General features: G+C 44.7%; 1 protein-coding gene across 7 annotated transcripts in view; it reads left to right on the plus strand.

The window, feature by feature from the left end:
• SLC9A8 (solute carrier family 9 member A8) overlaps positions 1–19,861 on the plus strand; it is a 73,980-nt gene that overhangs the window by 20,394 nt on the left and 33,725 nt on the right. For 6 of the 7 annotated variants that reach the window (XM_061127463.1, XM_061127465.1, XM_061127466.1 and 3 more), the window contains 4 exons: positions 3,409–3,467; positions 8,391–8,474; positions 14,172–14,273; positions 15,372–15,406. In XM_061127463.1, the coding sequence (XP_060983446.1) occupies positions 3,409–3,467; positions 8,391–8,474; positions 14,172–14,273; positions 15,372–15,406 (280 nt within the window). Of the gene's footprint in view, positions 1–3,408; positions 3,468–5,025; positions 5,098–8,390; positions 8,475–14,171; positions 14,274–15,371; positions 15,407–19,861 lie in introns of all 7 variants that reach the window. The other variant, XM_061127469.1, reaches the window with a different exon arrangement.

Here is a 19,861-nt window from a genome sequence, read left to right on the forward strand (position 1 = left end):
AATTAAAAAAATTTAAAGTAGAATTTACATACCATAAATTTTAAAGTGTACAGTTCGGTGCTTTTAGGTATACCCACAAAGTTGTGCAACCTCACTTCTATCTCCCTTAATTCCAGAACATTTTTATCCTCTCAAAAAGATACTCTCTGGGGTTTCCCTGGTGGCTCGGTGGTGAAGAATCTGCCTGCCAGTGCAGGAGATACAGATTCGATCCCTGATCTGAAAAGATCCCATATGCCCCGGAGCAGCTAAGCCCATGCACCACAGCTATTGAGCCTGTGCTCTGGAGCTCGGGAGACACAACAGCTGAGCCCCTGCTCCACAGTAAGAGAAGCCACTGCAATGAGAGGCCCGTGCACCGTGACTAGAGAAAAAGCCCACACAGCAACGAAGACCCAACACAGCCAAAAATAAATACATTTATTTAAAAAAAAAACACTCCCTACACATTAGCAGTCACTCCTCATTTTCCCCTTCCCTTGTCCCCTGGCAACCGCTAACCTACCTCCTATCTAGATTTGTCTGTTCTAGACATTTCGTATGAATTGGAACCATGGGAATTATAGTTATTAGAATCTGGCTTTTTGGGGGTGGGGATGGGGTAACCATTTTATGAGATATAATTCACATACCATACAAGTTACTCATCTTAAATGTAACCTGTATTTAAACGTAACCTTTAAAGCCTGTAAAAGTTCAGGGCTTTAGCATAATATATTCACAGAGTTGTGCAACCATTACAGCAATTTTAGAACATTTCTTCATCCCCAAAAGAAATCCCATACCCTTTACCTGTCATCCCTAATGCTGTCCAGGAAAACATTTCTGTCTCTATAGATTTGCCTGTTCTGAATTTTTCATATAAATGGATCATAAAAGATGTCTTTTGTGTCTGGCTTCTTTTACTTAGCATGTTTTCAAGATTCACCCACATTGCAGCATGTATCAGTAGTTTATTCCTCTGTACTGCCAGATAACCTTCCATTGTGTGGATATACCACATCTTGTGTATCCACTCATCAGTTGGTGGACATGTGGGTTGTTTCCCCCTTTGGGCTAATAATGCTGTTATGAACATCCAAGTTTCCTGTTCTCTTGGGTGGAATTGCTGGGTCATATGGTAACTTTCACTATTTGAGGAATTGCCAAACTTTTCTATAGCAATTGTGCCATTTTTACATGCCCACCATCGATATGTCAATATTAAGTGTTCCAGTTTCTCTACATCCTTGCCAACACTTGTTATTTTTCCATTTTTAAAAAAATGATAGTCATCCCAATCAGAATGAACTGATGTCTCGCTGTGGTTTTCATTTGCGTCTCCCTAATGACTAACAGTGTGAAGCGTCTTTCCTTGTGCTTGTTGGCCGTTTGTGTTCCTTCTCTGGAGAAGTGTCTGTTCAGCCTCTGGCATGTTTATGCTACGCTGTAGAGCTGTTAAAAAGGAATGAGGCAGATCTGTGTGTAGTAACCCCCGATCTTAACACTTGGCAAAGTAGCAAATAACAGAAAGATACAGCACCTTTTATATAAATGCTCACAGCTGCACCTTGTATGTACATATACACACGCTCTAGAACTGTGTGGCTAATATAAATATGTAAGAGGGTGGAGAAAGGGTCTGCGGAAATAGTCCCCAGACTTACCAAGATGATTGGTTACCTTAGAATGGGAGACAGAGAGCTACAGGGGGTGGGATTTCATCAAGAGACTTTTTTCTTGTTTATAACATTTTACAAAGGATTCATAAACTATTTGGTTAATTTAAAAAATTAGTATGAAAGCTCCTTAAAATATATACACAATTTAAAAAGATGAGAAAAAGGAAGCAACTGGGGAACTTTGAGAAAGGTTAGAATAAGTGCTTTCATGCCACGTAGCAAGTGAGTGTCTGGTTGGAAGTGGAAGTGTTAGCTGCTCAGTCGTTTCCAACTCTTTGTGACCCCGTGGACTGTAGCCGCCAGACTCCTCTGTCCAGTATTCTCCAGGCAAGAATACTGGAGTGGGTTGCCATTCCCTCCTCCAGGGGATCTTCCTGACCCAGGGACTGAACCCAGGTCTCCTGCATTACAGGCAGATTCTTTCCCGTCTGAGCCACCAGGGAAGCCCATAGGAATGTATGATTACTGTTCTGAAAATATCATTGATCATTATTCCCTTTATAGCCCAAATCTATCAGATTTTATCTGATTCCACTTGATCAAAAGTTTTATTGTTGTGTTACTAATATATAACAATGTACAAATAGTACAGAGATTTATAAAGTTAAAATGAACTCATTTCCTCTCTTCACTGCAAACCCCTCCTTCCCCATGACAGTTACCATTTGTGCAGCTTCTTCTCCTAATAAAATTCTATGTTCTCGTATTTTCTCCTCACCCCCACCCAGTAAGGTACGTTTCTTCAGCTTTCTATTGTTGATGGAGAAAAACTTCTTCCTCTGGGGGGAAAAAAAAAGTCTTTTTTATTTATATTTTGGCCACAAGGCATGTGGGATCTTAGTTCTCTGCCCAGGGATCCACCTTGCACCCCCTGCATTGGAAGCGCGGAGTCCTAACCACTGGACCACCAGGGAAGACTTTATCTTTACGTGTCTGTGACGGTGGTCTTCAGCCTTGATTTGTATCCCCTGTACCAGAGGTGGTGGTTTTGCAGGTCCCGAGTTCTGCTCAGATGTCTTCATTTTATAAAAATTTCCCCTGCTGATTCCGAAGCGCCCACGGGGTCAAGAGCCATTTATCTAGTGAGGAATCTCAGAGCAGTCATAAATTGTACCTGTGATGCTTCTTCGAGAATTATTTTTGGTAGGTTCTTTATGAGAGAGCAATGAGCCTGTCAGCTTTGTGGAAACATGCCTGAACTTAGATGGTCTGTTTTGTTCTGGGAATTTCACAGAACCTTTCCTTTAGGTTATTTTCAGCATCAGGACTTTATCTCTAACTAAACACTGTACGTGGCGCTGCCATCTGAGCCTGAGAACGTGATCTTTCATTCCTTTGTGAAGATGGTAGGAATGAGCAGTAACAGGGCAAATTTAGCCTTCTGCCATTTTACATCGAAAATGAGTGGGTAAAGCAAAAATGGGCAGTGTTAAGTCTTCCATGCCAGGCAAACTAGCCTCTGGTCTTGTTTTGTGAAGCTTTTTTTGCCCCTCTCCGCCCCCTCCTCCCCACCCCCAGATTTTTGTAGACTTCGTTATAGGAGGTTTGCTTGAGATGCAGGTGGGAAACTCATATGATTCATAAAACTCCATGCTAATTTCCATTCTTATGTTTTCAGACACAAAACTTGCAGAAATTCATAAAAGCCACTCAGATGTAATAGTAGTCAATTTCTTTAGAAAAATAAACTCAAGGAATCTTTCTTATGTCTTAAATTTTTTGTTAATCTGTACATTTTCTCTTCTAGGTATTCTCATGGGAGCAGTTATAAAAATTATAGAGTTTAAAAAACTGGCAAATTGGAAGGTAGGTTTACCCAACTGTTCTTTTTTTAACATAAGTACAATTTTGATTGGTTCTTAGTTTTAGTGACAGTGATGGTTATGGTGGCCTTCTTATCATTACTTGACTGTGAAGTTTATATTGTCCCATTGATTTTTTAACATTTTAGTAGATGAGGGTTGATATCTTTTCATCTGAGTTTTCTGAAAAAGCATAAATCTCATAGTTTTGAGTTAAGAAGCATTCAATGCCATGTTTTGGTATTTGTGTGCATTTTTACAATCTTAGATGACCTTGCTGTATGCTAGTCTCTCAGTCATGTCTGACTATTTGTGACCCCATGGACTGTAGCCTGCAAGGCTCCTCTGTCCATGCAATTCTCCAGGCAAGAATACTGGAATGGGTGACATTCCCTTCTCCAGAGGATCTTCCCAACCCAGGGGTCAAACCCAGGTCTCCTGCTTGGCAGGCAGATTCTTTACCATCTGAGCCACCAGCGAAGCCCTTGCTGTATACAGACCTCTGCGGCTGCTGCTGCTAAGTCGCTTCAGTCGTGTCCGACTGTGTGCAACCCCATAGACGGCAGCCCACCAGGCTCCCCCATCCCTGGGATTCTCCAGGCAAGAACACTGGAGTGATTTGCCATTTCCTTCTCCGAGCATTAAATGTTAAACAGTGTTTATTTCTCCTAATTCTGTTCTAACAGCTGCAGCTAATAAGACTTACCTACCCAGCACTATAGGCCTTAGAGCATGCTTCATACACTAGCTTCTGTCATCCTCATGACAGCCATGGAGTTAGATGGGCCTCATGTTACCTCCATTTCTACAGATGATGAAAGTGACCTCGGGGCTGGGACACGGCCCGCATCACAGAGCTGGAGAGCAGTGGAGTTGGCTCTCGTGCCCAGGCCCTTGGGCCCGCGTGTTCTGTGTTTTCTCCACCACACCTCGCTGTCCTCACTCTGTGGGTGTTCTACCCTTCCGTTCCCTCAGGGGTCATTAGAGTGTGACCCTCGTCTGTGGTCCACCGACTGGTTGAAACTTGAGTAGGGAGCTTAGCAAAACTGATTTTGTGAAGGGAAATACGGTCCATTTCAAAATATTAAAAGCATTGTATGGTAAAAATTCACATTTGAGCCCCCCCTACTTTGAGGCAGCTCCTAGGTGTGAAGGTTAATTTACTTGTGGAGCTGTAGAGTATAAAATTTGCAAAACAAGCCTCATAGTGTGAGGTAAAATGCAATTTGAAACTGTTATAAATAATATTCAGTCAGTATCTTGTAATAATCTATAATGAAAAAGAATATATATATGTAAAACTGAGTCAGTTTACATCAGAATCAAATACAATGTTGTACATCAACTATACACCAATAAAAAAAAGAAAGTCTACATTTATAAAATAATAATAGTATTTAGGACTTATTGTATGTGTTAAATGAATTCTCAGTATGTGTATTGAGCTCGGCATATTTCTAGAACTTCCCTCCGCCTGGGAAGGGACTGGGCAGGCCCCACTGGAGCGTGTTGTGTATAAAGCTTGGCCTTCCTGCAACTGGTTCAATTTAACCTCCTCACAGTGGCACATTCTCGGGCAGGGAGCACAGACCGTACACCCTTTCTCCACTCTTACCTTGGATAGAGCCTGATGTGTAAGTACTGCCCCCGACACATTTTGTTGATTTAAAATCAGTTGATCGAAATTGGAATCAATTTAAAACCAGTTTAAAAATCATTAGTTTTCTTTTAAATATTATTAATCTATATAAAATTCTAGAAATTTCATGTAAAAATGTGAACTTCTGGCGTCTCTGGAAGAAGCGGACGCTCTCTCAGCCCTGGGCCCACGCTCCCCCCAGCAGGGATCGCTGAGTGCAGCTGCTTCCTGGGGTCTGCGGGGTACCCCAGGGAAGCCTGTGAATGGGTGAGCCCTGCTCTGAGCAGGACTGGGAAAAGAGTTATCCTTTAATTTTCTATGCTTCAGAGTTATTAAATATATTTTTCAGCGTGTGTTGGTTTTCAAGTTAAAGAATAATAACATGTTTAATAGTATAGACACGTGAACCACATTTGAGTGGTGAATGCAATGAAATGCTTTGAGGAGTCTTTCAGGCAGCCAGTGCTTGACCTCAGAAAAGGGTGAGGTTTTTAGGCTAAGACAGTAGGGCCGGCTCTCCAGAGGAGCTGGTGTTTGTGGAAAGCCAATAGGAAGCAGGGCCTGTTTGGAAACCTGGTGCTGCGGGGAGCAGGGGGAGGAGAGAAAAGCAGTGCTGGAGTGGTGTTTTCTTCCCCTGTTGTTCTGTTTCCAAACTTTCCCGCTGGGCGGCCTTCTGCCTGTGTTGTCATAGGCTTAATATATTTCTTTAAGTCAGCCTGCTTGTTTAGGTATGTGCATTTTTACAACAGTTTTTTAAAAGCTTTTATTGTGATAAAATGAGAACATAAAATTTACCATTTGAGCCGTTTTTAAGCTTACAGTTTAATGGCATTAAATACATTCAAGTGTTATTTAGTCATCACCACTATCTCCAGAACATTTTTCATCATCCCAGACAGAAACCCTACCCATTAAACAATTCCCCATTCCTCTTTACCTGCTTTGTATTCCACTTTCTGTGTTTTGTTTTTGTTTTTTAACATTTTCTGGTTTTTTAGTGGCCCCTGTTCTACTTTCTGTGTTTATGAACTCAACTATTCTAGTACCTCGAATGAGTGGAATCATGCAAATATTTGTCCTCTTGCATCTAGCTGCTTTCCCTTACCGTGATATTTTAGAGTTCATCCACATTGTAACCTGTAGGATCACTTCTGTCCTTTTATGGCTGGATAACATTCCGTGGTGGGCACAGCCCACACTTCCATTCACCTGTTCATCTGCTGCCGGGCCCTGGCGTTGTTTCCCCCTTCTGACTGTCATGAATGATGCTGCTATGAACCTTGGTGAACGTTTATTTTAAATAAGGAGACTTTATAATACTGTTTGAAGTGGGGAGCCAATATTGTTTTTATAAATAAATATGAAAACAGAGTAGTACATTTGCTTGCTGAAGCCTCTGAGGCCAAGCCTGCCCTCTTGGTCAAGAAGAGGGATCGGCACGGTGGAGACAGGCTTAGCGGGGTGGCCCCAGATGGATGCGTCCGACTAACTGGGATTGAGAAAGAGAGTCAGAACCGGCTGACTTTCTCAGCCTGTGGGGTCGGTGGTATATGACACACGTTGCTCACGTGCCGCCTCAGGCCCCTTGAGGGGAGATGTTGCCAAAGGAACCTGGGGTCTCTCTGTGACACAGTCACCGTCAAGTGGCGTTGTGTGTCTCCTGGGGCTTCGGTAACAGATCAGCACAGACCGAGTGGCTTGAAACAGCAGAGGTTGTGCAGGCATAGTTCTGGAGGCCCAGAAGTCTGCAGTCACGGTGTTGGCAGGGCCACACCTCCTCAGGGAGCGAATCCAGGCCCTCGGGGAGAATCGTTCATTACCTCCTCTAGCTCCTGGTGGTCCCTGGCCTGCCTTGGCTGTGGCAGCATAACTCCTCTCTCTGCCTCAGTCTGCCTTCACGTGCCTTCATCTCTGTGTCTATGAATCATTCTCTGTCTCTTTTAAGGACACTCTCATTGGGTTCAGGGCCCACCTAACCCAGCAAGATTGCAACTGGGTTCTGCCCTTCATTTCATCTGCAAAGACCCTATTTTCCAATCAGGTCGTATTCTGAGGTTCCAGGTGGACACAAACTAGGGATAGAGGATGCTGTGAACCCGCTGCGGGTGGGCTCTCCTTTCTCCCAGGGGAAGTTTAGTTTCTGAAACTGAGAGTCTCTGCCGGTCCTACCACACAGAGCCTATGGGTAGGGTGCTCCACAAATCACAGAGGTCGGCCCAGTTCTTTTCACATGGCCCTAGTCTGAGTCATGAGCTTGTTATACAGGCTGTTATTTTAAGACTTAATAAGGCATTTTCTGAAATCATCATTTGCTTCTATTTTGAGCCTTTTTCAAATGTCATTTTAAGTCTTTATGGTAACAGCCATACATTTGTAAAGATACATTTATCATTCTTTTGACTAGGGATTTTGACAAGAAATCAAACTGTCAAGATTGTGGCTTGGGAATTTTCTTTTGAAAAGGTCCTGATTTTTCAGTTTTAAGTAGACTGTATTACCTGTCCTCATTTGGGTTTGAGAACCAGTATGTATTTTCCCTCCAGTCCACCACAGTTAGAGCTTCCTTCCTTCCATTGTCCCTTCCTTCCTTCATCCCTTCCTTCCTTCCTTCTGTCGGTTTGTAAGAAGAGAGCTGTATTAATATAGAAGATGAAATTATTATTTCATCCCCCCAAAGTTAGGGTAACTTTGTCCCTGAAGATATTCATATTCTAAAAATATATTTCATAATGGTACTTAATATTTGAATCTGAAAGCTGGCAAGGGGCTCACTTTATAGCCACGTCCCAAGTTGCAGGGGCATCAGGTGAGAACTGTTTCATCACAGTCAGATTTAGGAAAATGGCATAGAGCTATTTTAAACATGAGTGGGGTTTATCCTCCCTTTAAGTGGATTGTTTTAGGGCTTACCGTTACCTCTTCCCTGGAGGAATTCCAATTTTGGACTTGTTTTTGAAAGTGTTCTATTTGAATTGAAATGTTTTCTATATTAAAGTTAATTTACTTTCCTTAGTAGGATGAAGAGCCTACTGCTGTACATTGGAAGCAGCTCATTCTGCTGCTTATTTTTCTGGTCACCTTTAAAGTAGTTTGTTCTACATTTTTAAATGCGGGTTTTCTTCTGAGGCCTTTGTATGTTTGTTTGTTTTGTCACTGCTTTTGTTTGGTTTTATCATCAGGTAGTGATTTAAACATTGTATGTTTCCACTGGGCCAAGTTCCGAGAGAAGAATGACTTTGGCTCTTCACTGATATATTTATTCTGAGAATACACATTTTATGTTTGCAGGAGGAAGAAATGTTTCGTCCAAACATGTTTTTCCTCCTCTTGCTCCCACCTATTATATTTGAGTCAGGATACTCGTTGCACAAGGTAAGACCCGGGCATGCAGTGGTGCTTTTGGTCTGGGGGCTCCCGTGTCCTTAAAAGCGCGGGGCGTTAAATGCAGCGGCGGTGGCTCTGTGTGAACAGCCTGGGGATGAGGTGGAAGCTGGACCATCACGCCTGACTTGTAAAGAGGAGCAAACACGATCAGTGGGCTGCTGTCACGGTTTCAGGCAGTGTGGCTTTCTAGTGTTTTCCTTAGAGGGGTACTTTGCTTAGAGATGACCAATTTAGAAATATGTATTTATTTGGCTGTGCCAGAACTTAGTTGCTACACGCAGGATTGTCATTGAGGCATGTGGGTCTTTTGTGGCGGTGCACGGGCTTCTTTCTAGTTGATGCTCAGTAGTTGCAGGACAAAGGCTTAGTTACCCCGAGGTATGTGGGCTCTTGGCTCTGAGCAGGGATCAAACCCACATCCCCTGCATTGGAAGGCGTATTTCTGTACCACTGGACCACCAGAAAAATCTCCCAAAGTGATTTTAATGGCACATGGATGTTATACTCACTCCTCTTAAGAGTCAGACTAACCCATGCTAAAAAGTCAGACTGTGTCCTGCGATGACAGGATGGGTGCCCCAGGCCTGCTGGTTTCTCCCTCTCTCCCTCCTTCAGCCCACCCACCCTTGAGAGTCTCCGCCCTCAGGCCCTTCTCTGGGCCTCAACTCCCAGCGGACTTCAGCCCCGACCCTGTTCCTTCCCACCTTCCCATCCCCTCCCTGGCCCTGCTCCTCCTCTCCAGACAAGAGCGCGGCCTTCCCCCAGGCTTCCGAGCTCCTTCTGGCCCATTCACTAACTCCCACAGTTACCCTGCCCCTTCTTGGCTCCCGACCCTGCAGCGCAGTATCTGGCTCCACCCGGTTCTCTGCTTTGCTCTGACATTTCTGGTCTCTGTCCTCCAGCTTCCAGCGGGAAGCTTTCTGCCTGGGCAGGAGCTTCTCATTTTGTGTACCCTAGGCTTTTCTTTGTCTGTGAGTTCTTTTTAAATATTCGTGTATTTAAGTTTTGAAATAAGAAGGTGATTCAACTTAAAATACTAGTAGTACAACAGTTATTTTGTAAATGTGATTTTAAAACAATATGAGGGTTGGGAGGACTCAAGGTTTGGCCTGTCCATGGAGAGGGAAAAGAGCCTGGATTTTGGACCCAGAGACCTAGGTCTAGTCATGCGCTGCCCCCTATGGGTTCCTTTTGAGTAGTGCCTGCGTGCTAAGTCGCTTCAGTCGTGTCTGACTGTGACCCGTGGTCTGTAGCCCGCCAGGCTCCTCTGTCCTTGGGATTTTCCAGGCAAGAACACTGGAGTGGGCTGCCATCCTGGAGATTCCTCCAGGAGATCTTCCTGATCCAGGGGTCAAACCCGTGGCTCCTGTGGCTCCCGCATTGTGGGTGGATTCTTTGCTGCTGAGCCATGGGAGATGCCCCCTTTTGAATAGAGTAGAAATTAAAAATAATGACCAGGTCCATTTCTCCATCAGCCTGGAAGGACGTAGTGGTTGAGCCGTTGAGAAGAACTACCATGTCCACTGCTTTGGCAAAACCTCAGATGCATGGCCCCCTGGCCAAACGTCTGCGATTTCTTATTGTTGGAGCATTCATGGTCTCCCTGGGGTTTGCACCTTTCTATAAGTTTGCTGTGGCTGAACGAAGAAAGAAGGCATATGCAGATTTCTACAGAAATTATGATTCCATGAAAGATTTTGAGGAGATGAGGAAGGCTGGTATTTTTCAGAGTGCAAAGTGATTTGGAATATAAAGAATTTCTTGGATTGAGTTCCATGGAAGTTTGTCACTTTCCTGTGTTCCTGAACTATGAAACTATGACTATCTGGGGTGAGAAATAGTCTCTCAATAAACAATTAACCAAAAAAAAAAAAATAATAATGACCAAAAAGATCCCCAAACCCTACCTCCTAGGTTGCATTGAGATTTACATTAGATGAAAAGATGTAAGCAAAGCACCACTCACCACATTAAATAATTGGTAGTGCTTCTTGTATTATCTGTTATAACCTGACTAGTTATTATTTGGAGAAGGAGATGGCAACCCAGTCCTGTATTTTTGCCTGGGAAATCCTATAGACAGAGGAGCCTGGCAAGCTTCAGTCCAGGAAATCAAAAAGAATCAGAGCCTCTAGGCAATGTTGTTATTAATAAGAATTTAATAGGGGATATATTTATACATATGGCTGATTCACTTTGTTCAGCAGAAACTAACATAACATTGTAAAGCAATTATACTCCAACTAAAAATAAATAAATAAAAAGTAAATAATATTAATAACATAATAAACTTGAGAATTAAATTTGTCGTGAGAGTTTTAGTAAAAACATACAAATTAAATCTTTAGTTTTCCTCCTGAATAGTAAAGCAAAATTAAGATGTTTAGTCCGGAGTTTTTTAGTTACCATTTTACTGTGTATTAATCCAAAGAAAAAAGAACAAGAAATTTAGTGTTTAAAAAAATCCTATATCTTGTAAAACTGACATCAAATATTTGTTACAAAAATAAGCAAGAAGGATTTGAAGGTCAGTGTCTTTTACTCTTTAATTTTGTGGACAAATCTTGAAAGAACTGAGAGTGGACTATGAAAATACTTCACAACAGCACTGAAGAAAGTCGTGTACATATTATCTTCTTTTTGGTGTGCTGCTTGGCGTGAGATTTTAGTTTCCTGACCAGGGATTGAATCTGAGCCCTCGGCAGTGAGAGCATTGAGTCCTAACCACTGAACTGGAACTCCCAAAAATGATTTTTTTACTTAAAAACATGACACTGGTTATTATATTAGCACATGTAAAGTTTTTTATCTTCTAATTTTTTCAGAGGAGGGGGAAATAAACTTTTCAAACTTTGAGGAAAGTAGTTTCTTGAGAGAAAACTTCTTTGAAGATGACTTTCCAGCGGAAAATGTGACAGTTTATGTGACAGGGACTAATGTGAGTTGAAAGTGTGAATTTAGAGACTTCTGTCCACTGCCGGCACTTGTCCCTAAAGAATAGGAAGTTGACTTTGTTTTATTTTAATATTGCTGTATTTGCTGGTGTAAGTTTGAGTTTGGACTAAAAATTTCCATATGATTATCATCAATTGATATGCATTAGGTAGGCAGCTATTTGGTTCTTTGAATTATTAGTACCATATAAAGAATAGAACATTAATTATGTCAGAAAGAAGCAGATGAATTTGCCTTATGTAGCAAAGGAAAGTTCTTATAGTGGGGTAAATTGAATTTTGGTAAATTTTCAATATTCAGATTAATATTAGCCAGCTACATAAGTTATAACAGAATTAGATCCCTGTAAACAGACAAAAGTGTTGGTCGCTCAGTCATGTCTGACTTTTTGCGACCGCATGGACAGTAACGTACCAGGCTCCTCTGTCCCCATGGACCATAGCCTGCCAGGCTTCTCTGACCATGGAATTCTCCAGGCAAGAATACTGGAGTGGGTACCCATTCCCTTTTCCAGAGGATCTTCCTGACCCAGGGATCGAACCTGGGTCTCCTGCCTTTCAGATGGATTCTTTACCGTCTGAGCCACCAGGAAAGCACCAGGAAAAGACCCTGATGCTGGGAAAGATTGAGGACAAGAGGAGAAGGGGGCGACAGAGGATGAGATAGTTGGATGGCATCATTGACTCAATGGGCATGAATTTGAGCAAACTCCAGAAGATAGTGAAGGACAGGGAAGCCTGGGGTGCTGCAGTCCATGGGGTCACAGAGTTGGACATGACTTAGCAACTAAACACACACAAACAGACCAAGAGTTAGTGTAATCTGTTCTTAAAAAAACAAAACAGCTCTTTGCAAAGAAAGACTCATAGATGAAAGTCTTTTGTTTAGGGAAGAACCCAATCATTGTGTTTGCCTTAAGTTATTTTAAAGTTCTTTGTGTGCTAAAGATTGATATGCCAAAGTAATTGAATGTCAGATCGTGGGCAGCCAAATCAAAATTGCAAAAAATGAAGCAAAGATACTTCCTGAAGGAGATAGGTTTAGTGGGCTCTTGGTGTTGAGCTAAGGTCTTTTGAAGTTAGATTTAAAGTATCAGTCCAGTGGTTAGGGCTCAGTGCTTTTACTGCCAAGGGCCCGGTTCAGTCCCCGGTCAGAGAACTAAGATCCTACAAGCTGCATGATGTGGCCAAAAAAAGAGTATCAGTTCCTTTTGTCTGTGGCTTGACAATTTCTGACTAAAAAAAAAATGGGATTCCTTGTTCAGGCCCACAATCAAAGGCCATCAAGGTTCCCTGGCCTTGTCCCCAAGTAGAGTCCACAGGATTCTAATAAACAGCTTGTTTTTCTTAACTTTAATGGGTATGTGAAAGATGTCACTACTGCTTGTACTCAGATATTTTCTCTTAAGTGCTGTCAAGTATAGATGGGAATATATTTGTCATATTTATTTCACTCTATTTCACTAATAGTGCAATAAAATTGCTTAAAAGATGTGGACAGCAAAAAAGGAGTTTCTGATAGTATAACCTATAACATTGACATAACCTTGACATTCTTTATAGTAATGTACCTCTTCTTAATTAATTGAAAAAATTATCATTATATAGACTTTGGGCTTTGATCAAACACAAAGCACAGCTAATTCCTTCAGTACCTGTTCTCTGGGCATCGTCCATCTGACAGGTGTCTGCCAGTGACTGTGTTGCACCAGAGCAGACGTGATCATTGCCCGCCCCGAGCCTGCAGCCTAGTGGGAGGGACAGATAGCAGTCAGGTAATGACATAAGTAAATGTCACATTTCAGCCGCGGCAAGTGCTACCAGGAGAAGAGGCATTGTGCATCAAGAACATAGGGTGCAGTCTGACTTGGCAGAGGGATCAGAGAAGGGCTTCCCTCAGGGAAAGTAAAAACTGTCCTGAGGCCTTTGGATGTTGAAGGTTCAGTAAGCAGAGGGGAAGGAGGAGTGGGCCAAGCCCAGAGAGTATGACGATGTGTTTGAAGAAAAAAACCTCCCAGTGAGGAGACTTCCCTGGTGGCCCAGGGGCTCAGGGCCCAAGCTCCCAGCGCAGGGGCCCAGGTTCCATCCCTTGGTTGGAGAACTGGATCCCACATGCTGCAACTAAAGATCCTGCGTGCCACAACGGAGATCAAAGATCCCGTGTGCGGCAGCTAAGACCTGGCGCAGCCAGATAAATAAATGAAAAAGGAAAAAAAAGCTACCAGTGTGACTGGGAACCCAGAGAGCAAAGGGGAAGTTGGAGACTTTGAAGGGATCGAACCATCCAGGCTTTGTTTGCGTTTTATGTACATTTTGAGTGGAAATGGGGGTCAGAGTGAAGGCAGCACTATCAGATTTATCTTTTGCAAAGATCATTCTGGAAGCTCTTGAAGAGCAGAGGGCAAGGCCAGAGATGGTTGAAACTTATTATTAATGAAGCTGTGCAGTAGTCCAGCGGGGGAGGTGATGGCCGCTGGCAGGGGCAGTGGGGAGAAGCAGAGATGTGAGTGATGTGGGGAGGACGTGGGGAGGGCAGACGCCACGGGACTGGCTCTGCACTGCAGGTGGGGGTGAGGGAGGGTGTCCAGGTTTCCAGCTTGCCAACCCCGGAGAATGATGGTGCCCTTTACAGAGATTCAAGCATGTAAGGAGGGCCAGTTGTGGTGTACGTGACTTCACTGACCAGACCAGCCTTTCTAATCATTTCTCTCATCTCTGCTCTTTCAAACAGGGTAATTTCTTTCAAAATATTGGTTCCATCACCCTATTTGCTGTTTTTGGTACAGCAATTTCCGCTTTTGTTGTAGGTGGAGGAATTTACTTTCTGGGCCAGGTAAGGAAAATATCTTTGAAAAACCTTGCAAACCTTATATTCTTAGAGCTTGTGCAGGAAAGTGGGGTAGGGACACCTGATGGGACCTGGGTTTCCAGTCAAGGTAAATACTCTCCTGCAAAGAAATCCAAAGTCAAACAGGCACAGTAAAGGCGTGCTCAAGTTGTTTCTCAGCATCCTCGAGAAGCTTTGCTGTCTGGAATTGAGTGAATCTTTTCCATAATCCCCCAAAGTATTTGATCATATTTGCAAACCAATATTGTCTTAAGTTGGAATACCTAAAAATAAAGCAGAATATATACCATCAAGATCTTCAGATTATAACAATATCAGTTATGTTATCAGACTGAAGCAAAGTTAAATTTCTGTTTCTTTAATAAAAATTTGGATTTTAAAAATCAAAAATGGTTGTGAATGTGTTCACTCCATTCCAAGCTGTCCTGTAGAATTATCTTCCCTGGATTCTCCACCATTCCTAAAGCAGTTCCCAGTGTCATCAATTGAGTGCTTTGTATTTTGAGTTCAAATTAATTTGAATTAATTAATTCAGACCTACCTAGGAAAGTAGTATCTATGGCTTTGCATTATGCATGTCTATTGCATGTCCCAGTTCTTTTCCAGTACGGTCAGTTGTAGAAAGTTTGTCGACCCCAGTTCTGCAAATGCAGTCTGAGGTTCAGGCCTTGGGGTGACTGGCAGATTTCTTTTATGTGTGTCAGATGTGTTTGCTTCTTTTGATGGCTCCGTCTGATCTTCACCTTTACCACTGCCTCGATGGCACCAGAATAAATCTGTCTGTCATGCAGCCTTCTTCATTGTTCAGCTTCCAGCATCAAAGGAGAATAAATTTTAGAGAAGAAAACTAGTTAATTTGGCTTGAGGAATGTAGCATTCTCTGTCATACTTTTGATGTATGATGATCAGATGCATGCCTAAACTAAAACTTAGGAGTTTTCTGTATTTTTCAAGTGGTTTGGGGAGTGAAGATTAATGTCCTTATTAGTCTGTAATAAAACACTAATGGACATTTTAATCTTCTTGGCTGTTCTCCAGGGGGTTTTTTTGTGTGTGTCTGTGTTTGTGTGTTTTATTTTACAGGCTGATGTAATCTCTAAACTCAACATGACAGACAGGTAAACCTTTCGTACTGCAACACCTGTGTGGCTGTACTTTCTTACCGGGGAAAGTTTTCTCCGTATTGATTCCTGACTTCTCTATTGTGTCTCTTGGTTTGGCTGATGATTTCTCCTGTAGAATCTATTCTGAATTAATGTGTATCTCCAAAATGAATCAAAACTATCTTGAAGAATTTTGAAGATCTCCAGTCAGAGAGTTGCTGATGGGAACGATTTAGTTTCAGCTTTCAAGGGAATAACTCTTGGTTTGTTAACTGGCGCGCACGTGCGCGCGCGCGCGCACACACACACACACACACACACACACACACACACACACACACACTCTCTGCAGGCTACTACACATTTGTCTTTTTATTATTAAAGATCACCTGCAGCTCATTTCTAGAGCTTTTCAATGGCCGTAATGGAAATTTGTCTCCTTGACAGGTTGGGATGGAGTCAGGGGTGAGGTGTCAGTCTTTACTCTGGGATTCCCACTAAAGGGAGCCGGGAGGGGGCGGTGGAAGCAGGCAGGGCAGGGCCTCTGTTGTGGGCACCCTCCCCAGGCTGAAGCTACTCGTCGGACACTCAGAGCTGCTGTCTAGGAGCCCAGTCCAGGAATTTCCATAATCGGCTTAGCAGGAAGCAACCTAGGCAGCTGTCTCTTGGAAGGTACCAGATCTAGTGCTAAAAAAGTGCACACACAGAGTGTGACCTGGTTTCCCCTCGCTGAGACAGCCAGTGAGACTGCAGCCTGTCTCTGTGTTTCTCTGCCAAGAACACTGAGTTCTGTCCTCTGGCCCGGCTGGGGCACTTGAACCTGGCGCTCAGCCCCGGGGCCCTTTCACTGGACCAGCGAGAGCGCTCAGCCTCTACAGCAGCACCTTGGAGCCCTTTTCGTGGGAAATGTGCCTTCGATAACATCAAGTCCAATCTCGTTTTCTCTCCAGGGACATAGATTTCAAAGCTTTTGTTGTAAGATAGTCTCGATACATAAACAAGGAGGGAAAGACGCATTCTTGTTTCACAGGGAGCAGGGAGCAGAGCAGAACTGATGGCCTGTATTTTGTAGGTGTTTTGCAACTGAAAAGAAATGCTCAAAGCTCAGAGGCTGTAAAGGCAGATGTCATAGCATTCAGTCCTTCAGCCTGTCTGGGGACAGCTGGTTAGAGACACAAAAAATACTTGATAAATCCTTGTGACATTGAATGGAACGGGTGGATGGGATGTTCAGGAAGTGAGGAATAAAAGGATTGGCCCTTCGACAAGCAGAGTAAGATCCAGGTGGAGTTTCTATGTGGGCAGACACTTCCTTTCCTGTTAGAAAGTGACTGTCGCACAGATTGTGGGGGTGGGAGGGGGTGTCCTCTGGGGGAAATTAGCTCGCGGTTATAAACCACACAGCTGCAGGGCCTGGTGGAACCCTTCACAGAAGGAAGCTGGCCAGGTGTGTGTCTAGAGCTGGTGACGGTGGTGAACCAGGGAGCCCACTCTGTCTGAAGGGGACCGCCACCTCTTAGCTGCATCTAGTAATTACTATGTAGAAACATGGGCCCAGAATGACTAGATACCTAATTTTTTAATTCAAAAGAGGCCAAGTTTCTAGATTTTAATAGGGAATTTTTCCAGTTTTAAATGTCGGCAACTTAATCCAGTTTAAAACACCATGCCAAAAAAAAAAATGATAGAGTAATTTTTAAAATCATAATAAAAATAAAACACCATGCAGATCAAGCGTGGACCTCTGCACTGTAGAAAACATGAAATTAAGTTTGTTGCACAGAAGATTTTACTTTATGGGTGTTTCTACCAGAAAGCGAGTTCCCTCTTAGATGCATGCTGTATTATTTCACCACCCCAGTCCATTTTCTTTCTGTCTTGTGGACCTTCCTGTCTTCGGGGATGACAGACTCAAGAAAACACATTGTTCAGGTGAACTTCCGGCTCCTGACCTTTGAAAGACTGGATCCTGAGGTGTGAAGTGGAGCAGCTGAGGGCAAAGTTCAGTGACCGCTTAGAGGCAGAGCTCTCCATGACCCAGACAGTTCATAGTTCAGCCTTTCCATGTTCTCTGTCAGAAGCACTGTGCCTTAGTTTAGATTCACAACCAAAGCCACATGTGCTCTAAGGTCTGTGCCAAGCGCGTCTCCCCTAACTTGTTAGGGGAATTTCAGACACCCAGGAAGGGGGAGGTGCCACCTGCACACGACCACCTGGATCCCACAGTCACTGTTGAGCTAGATTTGCTGTAACACAGGTCTGGCCATCTCTCCATCCCTGTGTCCGTTCATCAGTCCGCCTTCTCCTTCCTGCTGTTCAATTTCCAGGTCAGGATACCACGGGGACTGTTGCAGAGAGCAGCAGTCAGTCCTCTTTCGTGCAAGTGAAACCCGGCACCAACTCGTTTAAGCAAAAAGAAAAAAAAAAGCAGTTTGTTGACTCATGGAACTGAAGTGTCCCCAGAGTCACAGCTTCCTGCACGACAGCCTCTGGGGACCCGGTGTCCGGAACCCCTGCCCTCACTGTCGTCGCTCAGCCTTTCCCTGGTCAGCCTCACCGCGGGCGTGCTCACCCCGCTTGGCCGCACCAGAGACTCCAGGCTCATGGTCCCCCTCACTTCATCCACCCCTGCCAGGAGGGCTAGCCGGATTCCTGGTGACCTGTTAAGATGCCTGTTGATGGTCCTCTGACCAGGCTTGGGTCCCCTGCCTACTTGAAGCCCACAGACCTCCGCAGCTGGAGGGTGGAGGGGGCTGGGCTCCACAAAGGAAAGCTGGAGGGCGCTCACTGGAACTGGGGCTGTGGGTGCCCCCTGAAGGACGAGGGGAGGGCCGGCCGAGCCACACAAAGTCAGTGCCCGATGCACGACCCACCCACGGCTCCCAGGTCCCCACCCCACTTCGGGATGTACTTTGTAAAATTTTTGGCTGCAACTCACTGCTTTCAGGATCTTAGTTCCCCAACCAGGGATTGAACTCGGGCCTCTGCAGTGAAATCGAGGAGTCCTAACCACTGGACCACCAAGGAAGTCCCCAAGATGTAGTTTTTAGACATTCTTCTTCCTTCGAAGCCCTTTTATGTTCTGTGGGTGAGGAGAGTGGGACTAAAAGAAGAGAGAGAACCTCTGTGGGCTGCAGAGCGAGGGCCCCAAGGCCAGCCGCCAGCAGCTCACAGCCTCCTGGGTTGGTGGGATTACCTCTCCCTGCCTTCCCCAAATAGCAGTTCAGATCCTGAGAACACACCCGTGACTAAAGCATGGCACCCACCGCCTGGGCGCTCACAGTGGGGGCAAGAGGTAAAGTCACAGCTCGTAAAGCACATGACAGTCTCTGTGGGGACAGGGCAAGTCTGAGAACTGCAGTCTGAGCTGAGACTGTCTTTCAGGGTCTGCTCCTCAGCTTGGGACCTGGAGACCATCCTCAAAGTGAGCAGGCTCTCCCGTGTGAGTGCACATTAACCCAGCTCCCAGGGCACTATCACGGAAACCAGAAGGCCGGGTTCTTGATGTATGAAGAGCTCTGTAGCTGGCCAGGCAGCCAGGAGTCCCCTCCTGCCAGCCACTCCTCTCCCTGAGCTCAGAGCTGGATGAGCACAGAAGCTGCCGGGAACATCCAGGGGACAGCACGCCCTGGTCCCCAGGCCAAGTAGCCCCTCTTCCCTCCCAGAAGGGAGGACGGGAAGTGGGTGGATGGGCCCGAGACTGTCCCCTGACGGCTCCAGGAAAACAGTGCCAGGCGTAGCCTTTTGAGGAAATCGAAGGCTTGCAAGAACTCTTGGGGAAACAGACACATGGGTGAGAGAATAACTGTCCCAACCCCAGGGGTGACCTGGCCTTGCCTCCCTCCCAGCCTCCATGTCTCCAGCCACTGTGGCTCACTACACCACTGCCAGGCTCACTTTTTTGCCTCTCAGGCAACCAAGCTTGCTCCGCCTCCAAGGGGGCTTCCTCTGGTCACTGCCCCCAGTGCCTTGGCTTGCCACCTGCTTCTTGTCACGTAGGCCCTTGTTTCAGTGATCCTCATCTCTTCAGAGAGGCCTTTCCTGGCCCTCCGATCTGAGGGGTCCCCACCCACACCATCCTGCCACGTTACTCCCATCACCCTGACTTCCTGTGTAGCACTGGCCGTTTCCTGAGCTGGTCTCGGCCCCGGGCATTGCTGTGTCCGGCGTAGCGGGTCAGAGCCCCCACTCCGAGTCAGCTGGCCTGTGTTTGCATCCTGCTTGGGCAGGGTCCTTAACCTCATTGTCCCTCAGTTTTCTCCTGTGTAAGCGGGGCAGTGTGAGATGCAAACTGGTTTCATACGGTTGCTCTGTGGATTATTGAGTTACTGTCTGTAAAGCGCTTAGAACAGTGCCTGGGACATGGTAAGTACCACATAAGTATTTGCTGTTATTATTAGCCTCAGTGCTTGAAACAAAGTAGGCGATTAATGCATGTGTGTTAGAGGAATTAGACCTTTGTGGTTGCTG

Source organism: Dama dama, chromosome 23 (assembly GCF_033118175.1).
Source record: "Dama dama isolate Ldn47 chromosome 23, ASM3311817v1, whole genome shotgun sequence".
In the NCBI taxonomy this organism is placed as follows: Eukaryota; Metazoa; Chordata; class Mammalia; order Artiodactyla; family Cervidae; genus Dama; species Dama dama.